General features: G+C 27.6%; 1 protein-coding gene across 1 annotated transcript; it reads left to right on the top strand.

Moving 5' to 3' along the window:
• Positions 1-407: 407 nt before the first annotated feature.
• LOC100201561 (uncharacterized) lies at positions 408-6,987 on the top strand. Its single transcript, XM_065799657.1, has 4 exons — positions 408-1,812; positions 2,015-2,104; positions 4,020-4,160; positions 6,099-6,987. Exons 1-4 carry the CDS (start codon positions 1,680-1,682, stop codon positions 6,311-6,313), a joined length of 579 nt encoding a protein of 192 aa, XP_065655729.1. The 5' UTR covers positions 408-1,679; the 3' UTR covers positions 6,314-6,987.
• The last annotated feature ends 5,580 nt before the right edge of the window (positions 6,988-12,567 follow it).

Genomic DNA, 12,567 nt, shown 5'->3' with positions numbered 1-12,567 from the left:
TTCCCAATAATGTTGTGATAATTGAAATCTCTAGCGATTTTTATATTTTTATTATTAATTTTAAATTTATATCATTATATTAATTTTATTATCTACTTATTTTATTTTATTGTTTTATATTGTACAATTTTTTTAGTTATGGGAGCCAATATTACCATTGAATTAAATTAAGAGTTATGGTTCCTTCTCTTCTTGAGTTGCAAAATTTTGTTCCTCCTACTAAATAGTCTTTACATTCATTTCTGATTCTTACTCAATGACATCATCTACAAACTAATTCTATTATCACATCTTCCAGGTATACATAACTGGACAGCTCCGGTGATTACTTTTTACAATCATTGTGTTGCATAAACACTTATAAATATAAATTAAAGAATGATTGTATATAGTTTATAGAGCTTTTTTTTTTTCTTTCATCTTTTTGGTAAGTTTGTTAAAACTGTTTAATAACCTTACAAAACTAAAATTTTCAACAGTTGACATTTTAAGAACTGACAAACCGTCATTTCAAGTGACAAAAAAAAACCTATTAACTAAGATTTCAAGTGAGCAACAACAAAAATATCATATCTAAAGCAAAAACAAACAAAAAAAGGTGCTTTCACTAGGTCCACACAAGGTCCAAAAAGATGCTTTTACTGAAATCATTTTTATATTAGCAAATTCAGTAAACAATAGCATTCAGCAATTAAAGTCACATTCTATAAAATTTCTCTTTTAAGAACTGGTCTTTTCTGCACGATGAAAAAAAAAGCTATTAATTTATTTCAGTAATTAACTATATAATAGGTTTTAAAATTTTGCATAATTATAATAAATTAATTTTGTAGCTATTACTCCAGTGGTAACATAATATACTTATATACTAAACAATTTTAAACCTATAAGTTAAATCATTGATAATTCATTGAGAAACTCATTTAAAAAGATTATACATAGAAACTATAACTTGGAGTGACCACATAGAAAATATAACCTGGCAGACCACATTGAAAATATAACCTGGAGTGACCAGGAATGATTAAAGAAAAAAAAAAATTATAAAAATACAAAAATATTGTACAAATCAAAACTGTTATTAAATCTATCTAGTTTGAAAAAAATATTCTTTTATTGATTGCTCCTAAATTATGTGAACATGGCTTGGTGCAGCATGATCGTAACCAGATTTTCAAAATACAATTACATTTAATCTTATTACTAAGCTGCTAAGTTCTTAACTGCAAACCAAGAACCTAAGTAGTAAAACATTGTTAAATTACCTTAAAACTATATTTTCTGTTGCTTTTATATTTTAGCTAAATTAAAAAAAATAAAAATTCTAACTTTAACAAAAACTAAATCACAACAACAGCAAAATGTATTTCATTTATGTTTTCTCTCATTCTACAAACTAATTCTTAAATTTAATTCTATGAAATATTGCATATTTTAAATGTGTTATATTTCAAGATGTAATTTAAACAGATATATATTTATTGAAATTGCATGTAACTACATCTAATAATGATATATTTTTCAAGCAAAAGCCAGATAAAAGTAATTACATTTAGAAAATACAAACAATTACATTTAAAATAAATTAAAGTTTTTATTGATTTATAACTGCATTTTTTTAGGTATAACATTTTACTGTTAAAAATTAAATTTTCACAGTCTGTACATATATTTGCATCATGGGATGCGCATTTAGATTTATTCAGTACATAACATCACTTTTTATTTTGGGTTGTCTTGGGTTGGTAACCACCTCTGCAGTTCTTGATTTTTGGTGGACTAATGATTATTTGATTCAACAAGATGCCAAAGGTATTATTGAACTTTATTATTATTTTTTTATTTATATTTTACACTTTGATCTTTTACTTTTATGCTTTAATGTTTTATGTTTATGTTTTACTCTTTTGTTTCTAATGAATATTGTGAAACTTTTTATGGATTTAATCTAAAAGCCTAATAGATTTTAATTTTTTATAAAATTGGTTTTATTCATGAAATCTTATCTCTTCAGGTTTATGGAGAAAATGTGTAAAGAGGATTACTTATGATACTTATAATTGTGAAACTTATGACAACCTTTTCAAATTTTCTAACTATAAAGGTAACATTTACCTGTTTTAGAGTATTAAAAATCATATAAAAACATTTTTTTTACAACAATTTTTAAACTTAAAAAAATATATGCTGGGCAGTTCGGATAAAAAGATATTTTTGGACCAGGATTTTTTGGTGTACATTAGGGTAGTTAAAATAGTAAGTTAAAAAGACAATAGCTTCCACAATTATTGTTTAGTATTTTGGTTTCCAATTTTATCAATATGTATGTGTAATAAAGTAATTTGGCTTTTGGTTTTTGTTGCTTTTAACATTAAACATTCTTTCAATATGATGGATGCTTTTTAACTGGAAAAATAAAAAGGAAAAAAAAAACTTTTGTTTTTGCAATATCCTTAATTTTTTTTCAAAAATTGTGCAAGAATGTTTAAAAAAAAGATTCTGTATCAGATAAATTTTGGTTTGGATTTGATAAGGGCGACTTGACAAAAAATGACTATCTATAATGAATTCCTTGCTCTGCCTACACCAGCAAAACTGCCAGTAAAGTGATATAACATTAGTTATTCAGAAAAATTTAGCCACAATCAAAATAATTTCATTATAAAGTAAATGAGCTGAAAAGAATCAAATATTATTTAAAGCTGATATCATCACCTGAGTATACAAACAAAGTATATCAACGATGCTTATCGTATATACTTAAAAAAGGTAAATTAAACCAATTTCAAAAAAAGATAAATTTAAAAAAAAAGGTAAAAAAAAAAAAAGGTAGAAAAAAAAAAAGGTAAATTAAAGCTATTTCAAAAAGTGCCCAAGTCACAAAAAAAAAAGTTTTAAGAAAATGTATTTTGATCATTATTCTCTTACTTATTTTTAAAGAGCTATACAGTTATAGAGTGGGTTTAAATATATGTTAAATAGTACTTAAGTTATTAAATACTTTGAAAAAATCTACTTTGAACAGACATGTAACTTTAAAATAAGCGCTTGAGATAACTGAATAAAATATGTTTTTGTAATTTAATAACATTTAGAAATAGAACCTTCATTTGCAGGTTAAAGTTTAGCAAAAATTGTAATAAAACAGAGGAAAGCTTAAATTAAATAAAAATTAATGTTAAGCTTTTTTTAGGCTAAACTATTTTGAATTATTAATGAAGCAATCGCAAAATTTTTTTGCTTTCAAACAAATTTATAAAACAATGTAACCACTGGTTGTTTTTTCTACTATACAAAAATATTAAAGTTCAAATCATTTGTCATCATCTTTTTGAAAAAAATTTAATTGATGATGATGATATATGATAATGATGATTGTGTTGATCATTGTGATGTTTATGCATAAATATACATGCATATATATATATATATATATATATATATATATATATATATATATATATATATATATATATATATATATATATAAGATATACATGAATTTTGAATTAAAAAATATACTTTAAAATGTATCAATGTTTATGCAACCCCAGTCACAAACCCAGCATCTCAAAAAAGTCAGTACTGGCAAGAAAATATTTAAAAGTCTTGTTATAGGAATCTAAAATATCCTTAAAGTTAATTTAAACATTTAAATTCTTTAAAACCTAGTAAAGAAACATACTTTTTTTTTTAATCTAGAATGTCATTGTGCCCTAGTTAAAACATTAAAGTAATATTATATAGGGGGTAGGGGAGATATTTAACTGTGATGATGGTAACTTACCTAAAAGAATGAATATATATAGTTTTTTTAACTTTAGAGTAGTTATGAGTAACTTTATCAAAAATTTTATATATATTTTATATTCATTATTTTTCAAATAGGATGAAAGGAAGGAGGGTAGTAGTTGATTAAAGAGGATGTGTGACAGATTAGTTTAAAAAATGTTTTGTTACTTTTTCATTAAAATTTTCTAAATTATTAATTTTACTATCTTATTTCTAATTTCTCATAGATACAGATATATTGTTGTTATCACTTTGTGTTTGTGCTGTTTTTATGAGTACTGCATTCATTCTTATTTTGATCAGCATATGTCAAAGATATCCATCAAAGTGTCTCATTCTCTTTAAAGCAGTTATGACACTTTTTGGAGGTAAAATATTTATTATTAAAGTATTTGTTCTATTAAATAATATTTTGTGTAAATTTTTTGAAACAGTTATACCTAATCTCTTTTACCAAACCTCTGTTAACATGTTTAGTTTCAGTACATGAAATGCAATAAAATTAAAAATTATTTATAATTTAACAGATTTATGCTCTATTTTCCCCCTTAAATATAATTTTTTATAAAATTTTCTGATTGTTTGAGAGGTCAAATAACAAAGTTCTATTTGAGTTCCATTGAGCCACACTTTATTTTAAACGTACCATATAATCAACATGTGAGATTTGATATAACAGCATTTTGGCAATCACTGTTATTCGGTGAGTGCATTGTCACCAGGAATGATTTCTCACCTGTATTAATTTTTTATAAAATTAATGAATTTTATTTTAAAAGTACTCTATCAATTATGTGTATTTAAACATTTTCTAAGTAAAAAATTTTTGTGAAGTAGAAAAATGTTTAAGAATATAATAATATAGAAAACTATATAAACATAAACATACATGGTTCACAATGGAGTAAGTGTTATAGTTTTTTGAACCCAGAGTCCTTAGGTATAATGGCAAGGACTCCGGACTTATAAACAATAAGTTCCAAGTCATTAAATCTCATGAATTTTTTCATATGGCAGATTATAAGTCAACAAGCATGTTTAGAGCTTCTTCTGGACACTACAGACCTAAAAAATTAGAGATATATAGCCGGAGTCCTTTTGGGACTCTGCATCCCTGATTGATTGTTCCTCTTACCTAAAAGTATTAATTTTTTTTCCTATTATAAGTTCATAAATTTTTAAATATTTTTAGAGCTTCTGGATACCAAAAAACTAGGAAGAAGTAATCTTTTTGTGACTTTTATATTCAGAGTCCTTTTTGGGATTCTGCATCCCTGGCACTAGCACTTTTTATAAATGGTAAAATATGATTCACCTGCATGTTCTGAATAAATTCTAAATCTATTATCAGTACTAGTCTAGTACTGATAATAGATTTAGAATTTATTCAGAACATATCGGTTCATCATGAGTTTAAGATGGCTAATATTTGATCAAAAGATAACAAAACCACTCAGAACATGTTAGGCAATTATAATTTAATGTTGTGGAGTTGTCAGTATTTAATAAATAGTTAATATATGCTTGTTATTGCAGTTAATAAATCATCTACTTAACCCATGCCTTTGACAAAATTGTTATTTATGTATAAATTTAACTTTGAAGAACTTTAATATCATAAAGGTTAAAATTAGTTAGTTTTATTTTTGTGTTATAAAGCTATATAACATTATTTGTATATTATTATGGAATATCTATATAACTATATAACATTATTTGTGTAATATAAAGCTTATGATATTATGGAATATCTATATTAACATTAAACGCATTTAGTTCATTTTATAAAAATTTTTGTTGTTATTATACCAACAGTTTTTTGTTAAAATTAGGCTAAAAGTTGCCTTTTTTTATTAAAACTTAATTAGATTTTTGGTTAATATAAAAAAATCTGTTGATATATTTTTACCTATTTAAGTTGGCACCAACAAATATTTTAAAATATTTTAAAAGTATTTTAAAATTTTTTATGGAAAAGGTCAAATTTTTGGGTTTCATTGTTTTTAGACTTCAATTGGTTTTTCCAAGCATCTTTGTTTGATAGCATTTAAAATTTTGTATTTTTACAGCATTTACAAATATTTTTTATTTAGTTTTCATTACTCTAATTGTTACATACTGAGTATTTATGTACAATCTAGTTTTATATGAACTATTTAGGCATTTTTTGAGTCTCTAAACATTGCACTTTCATCCCCATTCTGCCCCTCTTTCATCCTCATCTTGCCCCACCTTTCGTTTTTCTGGGTCAGCTTAAAGTGAGGTTTATAATTTTATTATAATATTATTATAAAATTTTTTTTTAGTTTTTGCTTGTGGTTTTGCTTTGTTTTGGGGTCTGTTTAAAGTTGAGAGACAGTCCTCTAATACTAAGCTTGGGTTTGTGTTTTATCTAATGTATGGAGCAATGGGAAGTGCTGTACTTGCTTTGATATTCTCGATTGTATTGCTATGTATCCAAGCCCCTGGAGCTTACAGAGTAACTAAAAAAGATGATGAAATTATAATGCTTGCACGTTAGAGAATTGAAATTGTAAAGATAAAAGCGTTAACTCGAAAACATTATCAAAGTCATTCAGTCATGTGAGAGAATCATGAAAACGTCTTATGATGTTTTGTACCTTATGATGAAGGTTATAACTGTTAATATTTATTACCATAAAGAAATTATCGAATTTAAATTTGCACGTTATTAATATTTGTGATCATGAAAAAGTTTAGACTGCTTAAGTGTTGTAAATATTTTATGTATTTGCATTTGTTGGGTTTTCTCAAAAGTTTAACTACTTCAAATTATTTAAGTTAAAACATCAATGATTTGAATAAAAGTCTCAACTTTGATTTTTTACTGAATGGGTTTTTTCCTGTAGTTCTTGATGTTTGTTTTTCTTTGTGTTTATAAAATTTCAACTTCTGGATTACGAATATTTTTTTTAAAGGCTTTTTAGTTGAAACTGTTATTTAAGTTTATATAACAATCGTTTTTATGTATGAATTATTATTTCATATATATATATATATATATATATATATATATATATATATATATATATATATATATATATATATATATATATATATATATATATATATATCTAGGTTTTATATTTTTCAAAGCATACTTGAGTAATAATATTGGCTATTTAATTTTCATAATTTATTTAATTTAAGCTATTTCATAAATGGTTTATAAAACCATGATTTTTGATTTTTCAACATCAATATGAGTTGGTTTCGTAACGTCATAAATGTAATGGACGAATTTTTATTTTTAACAGCAAATATATAATTGTGTCCAGCGTTGGCCGGTGACAATAAAATTAGGTAGGACCAGGAAAAAAAATAAAAGAAGCAAAAGGAAAAAAAATAAGGTTTCTTAACATAACATAATTGTATTCATAACGTAACATAATTGCGGAAAAACTACGTGAAGAATTAGTTTTGTTCATTTAGATGAGAGGGTTATCCACTAGCTCTAACGGCAGCGTCACACTAATAGTATTTGAATGAAAACTAATGTGTTTATCCAAAAAATAAATGTTTAAAATGTAAACATATTTAAATAAAGATTACTATGCGATTATTTTCATAAAGCATCTTACTTTAGTTTAAACGTTTTACCAATTGTATACCAAAATATCAATTGTCGATTTCTATTAAATTGATATGTATTAAATTCATTATGGTAAATTTAATTAAACATTTTTAGTTAAACTGTAGTGTAGGGAAGACCGAGGCTAGTTGCAACAAAGTCGTTTTAAAGATGATTTTTATATAATATTCCTAAATTGTTTTTACATAGTATAACTAATAATATGTCAGCTGTAAAAAAACTTTCAGTAATAAATTAAAGTTTTTAAAAGTTATTGATAATTTTTTTTTCGATATAAAATTCTAATTTTTGTTTTCAAAGTTCTTTTTTAAAGTATTGGACTTTTTTTTTAACGAATATGTGATGTCTCGCATAATAAAAGTATTACAACTCAATGAAAACACCAATATGCTTTAATTTAACTATAAAATTTTTTTGTTGCCAAATAAAAATTATAGATTAACTTGTTATTTTTCTTTGGCTTTTTATGTATTGTGTTGCAACTAACCTCATTCACTGTTGCAATTTGTTTAACAAAAATTTGAAATTTTTGTTTTATTTTAAGGAAATTTTAAAGAACAACTAAGGCACTTTTAAGGAACAACTAAGTTTTATATCTATTAATGTTGGTTTAATAAGTCACTACAATCTATTTTATAACCCCCTGATAGAAAGTTTTGAAAAAATCAAAGTTACAGGAGTTAAATGCAGTTTTTGAAACTTTGTTGCAACTAGACCCGGTCTCCCCTAACTATGTTTTAATTGTTGCAATATTGTGAAGCTATATTGTAGTTTTTCATTTCGTAACTTTTATACTAAATAAAAAACTATAGTTGTGATTTTGCCTACTCCTAAGATAGATATAAAACTTTAAAATAAAAATGATACTGAAAACTAAATAAAACGTACTAATTATTAAAAAAAAAAAAAATTTATTTATTAGAATTAATTAATATTTTAACTAAAAATGCTATAATTTTTAGTAGAGTTAATTAATATTTTTAGTAAAAATATTAGAAAATATTATTTCTATCTAAAATTATTGCATTTTAAAAATGTTCAGTATTGTTTTTATTTTGAGGGTTTATACCTAATTTGTTTACAATACAAACGTCGTAAATTAAATAAAGATAAATTTTTTTTTTACTCCAGGCGTCGGGGCATGCAGATTTTTGTATTGTGTTCGAGACTGGGGTTGCTATGCCACTCTCTTATAAGGGTTTCTATCAATTGCTGCATGGTAGTGACAATTTCTTTGGCAATTTCCCGTTTTGTGAACTCCTATGGGATTTCTATGGGGTTCATCAGGTGAATTTTTTTTTCAGTTAAGAATGATGTAACACTTCTAGTTTTATGGCACGGTGCTGAGTCATGCATGAACATATACTCTTCATTATCAGGAAGCCATTCTTGGACTTAGCGCAGGAACCTGTTTTCCAGTACTCACTTGAACTGGTTCAGCCTCATGGTCCCTTCCACAATGTTAAGACAGCCCATACCCTTGGGTGAGATCACAGACCACACCATTACACTCACAAGATGTTTAACCTTTTCCAAAAGACAGTCCTGGTCGAATTTTTCTCCTGGGCGTTGTCGAACAAATGACCTTTTGTCCATCAAAATTTGAAATGTTGATTCGTCCGAGAAGCAGACCTGTAAAACATTAAAAATATATTTTAAATTATTGACCTGAAATTTTCCTGGTTTCTTACAATATCATAAATTTTATTTACTCTACTCCAGCCTTCAATAGTCATATGCTGGTGTTTTCTAGCCCATTCGAGTTTTTTTTTTATGGCATCAATTAAACGTGGTTTTTTGGTTAGACGACGACTTATTAAGTTCTTTTCAGTCAACCTTCTCTGAACCGTCCTTTCGGAGACGTTAGTTCCTTCATTGTTTATCATTGTGGCTAGTTGCGCCTCACTTTCTTTTCTGTTTTAAGACAGATGTCTCTAATTTTACGATTTCAACGAGGGGTAGTGACCCTTTTTCTGCCACTTTTGCCGACACGGTTTTGTTCAAGAGGCACATTTACAGTATTGGACAAAACATTTGCAACCAACATCGAACAATGCTAAAAAGTGTTCCTAATTTTACATGTCTTAAAAACGAAACAAACTATACTACCACAGCAAACAGTTCATGAGTCTGGAGTCATAGCATGCCATGACATGAGCAATCAGCTGACAGGTGACAGCACACAGGCAAAATTTCGTTGACAAGTGCTATTTTGCAGCGGACAAAACAAGTGCAACTTTTTTGCTTTGTTTCATTTTCTAAAGTCTGGTCCATGTCAACGCCACGAAAGTTTTTTAATAATTAAAGGAAGTATCCAGAAGTTTCCAGAAGCATGCAGAAGCTTTCAGAAGTTTCCAGAAGAAGCATCTGGAAGCCTCCAGTAGCATCCAGAAGTATCCAGAAACATTCAGAAGCATCTAGACGCATCCAGAAGCTTCCAGAAGCATCGAAAAGAAGCATCTAGAATCTTCCAAAACAGGTTCACACAGGTTCATTTTACTATATAAGAGACATGTAAATCGACATGTAATTCAGTCAGTATATGGAAGTCAATCAGTCAGTATTATCAAGACAGTTTATCGAAGTGAGTTTTATCAAAGTGTTTTATCGAAGAACATCAATACAAGAAGTGAAATACAACAAGTGTTTCATTACATCAATACAGTCCACATCCAACCAAGACGTTGTATTTCACAGAGCATTATCGTATCATCACAAGGTAAATGTAACACGGTAAGCCTTGAGAAGCGTGATTATTTGTTTTTATTATTTTTATGACTTCAAGTGCAAAAATGGCTCCCGACAGTCTTGGATTGGAACTAAGAAAGAAAGTTATTGGTGATTACGTAAGTGGAATGTCACAAAAAAGTATTTGTGATAAATATCGCGTGAAAAAATGGACCGTATCAAGACTATGTTCCAAATATCGTTCTACGGGGAAGTTGGCAGCAGATAACAAAGGTGGAAGACCGCGTTCCACCACTTCTAGAATGGATTCTATGATCGTCATATCCGTCAAGAAGGATCTCTGGATATCATCAGTCGAGATACAAAAGCAATTAGAGCTGCCTGTATCGGACCGAACAATCAGACGACGTGCTGTTGAAGCCGGATTGTTTTCTCGACGCCCTGCAAAGAAACCGCTGATTTCATTAAAAAAATCAGAAGAAATGACTCTTGTTTGCTACATCTCATATTGACAGGAATGTGCAGAAATGGCGAACTGTCCTGTTCAGTGATGTATCGAAGTTCAACATCATTGGGATGGCATTTGCCGTGTACGTCGACCGGCCGGAAAACGCCTCGATTTACGTTACTGCCATAAGACCGTGAAGCATGGTGGAGGTAATGTAATGGTCTGGGTGTTTTTCTGCTAACGGTCTAGGTCCAATACATCGAAACGATGGAATAATGGACCGTTTCATGTATAAAAATATCCTGAAAGATGTTATTTTACCTCATGCTGAATGGAATATGCTAATAAAAGTTTTTCAGCAAGACAACGATCCGAAACACACTGCAAAAGTAGTCAAGCAGTGGTTTCAAGACAACCACCTATCGGTGATGGATTGGCCGCCTCAATCTCCGGATCTTAACCCTATCGAGAACCTGTGGGAGATTGTCAACCGCAGAATTAATCGTGAAGGTGTTCGTAATAAGGATCAAATGTTTGAACAAATCCAAAAGGCCTGGGCAGCGATTCCACAAAGTTTCATTGATCACCTGATCGAATCTATGCCTTGAAGATGCAAGGCTGTGATAGACAACAAAGGATACGCCAAGAAATACTGATAACGAAATACAGCTTGGTCAACATTTTGTCGAGTTGCACTTGTTTTGTCCAGAAGGAAATCAACTTTTTTTAATACTTTTGATTAATTTATTAATTTTCGTGTACAAATAATGAACTTTGTGATGAATAAAACTTGAAGAACTTTGTCTCTAAACAGTTACATAGTTATTTCTCCAAATTAAAAAAATGCAACACTTTTATATAAAGAAACTAAATTAGCATTATTTGGTTAAGCTCGTTTTGTCCGATACTGTATATCAATTTTTCTTTTAATTCGACTCATTACTGACTGTAAAACACTTGCTGCTATCTCTTTCTGAGAATGTGTAGAATGAAGAAGTAAGGTTTTTTCTTCTTTTTCTTGGGTTTAAGTCTGGAACTTGCCCATACTGAAAAAATCAATGAGAGGTGAGAATGGTTAAAAATCAGGATTTATGCATTAAAATTAGCAAAAATAATAAAATATTAACTATAACTAATTGAACTATTAACCAGTACTTAGGTTTCAATAGTTCTGAACTCGAAAACTCAAACCACACTTTTCGACAATCGACTGCTAAATGAGTAATAACCTGACTTTTTGACAGGGTGAACTGACACAATTGCTACAGTTTAAAAACAATTATAGTTATATTAGTAACTAAAATACTTTTTTCTTATCTCTTATATAACAATTATAGTTATATTAGTAACTAAAATACTTTTTTAATTATCTTTTTTCTTTCTCTTCTAACTATTATATTACTATTTACTTTTACTAAATATTTTGTCGGCTCGAAGAGTAATTTAATATACATTATATTATTAATAATTATTCATTAATCTACATTTATATAAATATATACTTGTTTATATATAAAATCTTATTATTAATGTAATAGGATTTTAATACATTTTTAATTCTTTATATAAATTTTCAATATTAAAGACGAGTTTTGCATTACATATACTTTGTTGTTTGATTTTTTTTTTCTTTTCTTTAGTTTTTCAAGTTGCGTTTGCACCTAACTTTTTTCCTCAATCTGTTGTTTGCTTGTTATTTCTTTGATTGTCATTTCTTCAATGTTAATTCTTCGATTAACTTGTTGCTTTAATATTTGTCAATTAAATTTATATCAAGTGAATTGTATCAATCTATGAAGAAGTTTTTTTTGTTGTTGTTAACATCTTTCTAATCGACCATAATACAAACAAAAGTTATTTTACTGCAAATATAAACACAGTTGCAAGAAAAAATGAATGTCAAAGCTGAACATTCATGTAAATAATGTGGTCATATCTTAAAAACAACAGGCCGACACACCGAAAAAAGCAAAAAACAAACAAATTAATTAATAAAGTTTCCATTAAGTAAACATTTAAAAAATAC

The sequence above is a fragment of the Hydra vulgaris genome, chromosome 06 (assembly GCF_038396675.1).
Source record: "Hydra vulgaris chromosome 06, alternate assembly HydraT2T_AEP".
Taxonomy (NCBI): domain Eukaryota; kingdom Metazoa; phylum Cnidaria; class Hydrozoa; order Anthoathecata; family Hydridae; genus Hydra; species Hydra vulgaris.
The sequence above is the reverse complement of the archived record's forward strand: the minus strand, read 5'-3'. Positions and strand labels throughout refer to the sequence as shown.

Coding starts and splice junctions, on each gene's coding strand:
- LOC100201561 (XM_065799657.1), top strand. CDS start 1,680: ATGGGATGCGCATTTAGATTTATTCAGTACATAACATCACTTTTTATT. Junction 2,105..4,019: donor CAAATTTTCTAACTATAAAG/GTAACATTTACC, acceptor AATTTCTCATAG/ATACAGATATATTGTTGTTA. Junction 4,161..6,098: donor AGTTATGACACTTTTTGGAG/GTAAAATATTTA, acceptor ATTTTTTTTTAG/TTTTTGCTTGTGGTTTTGCT.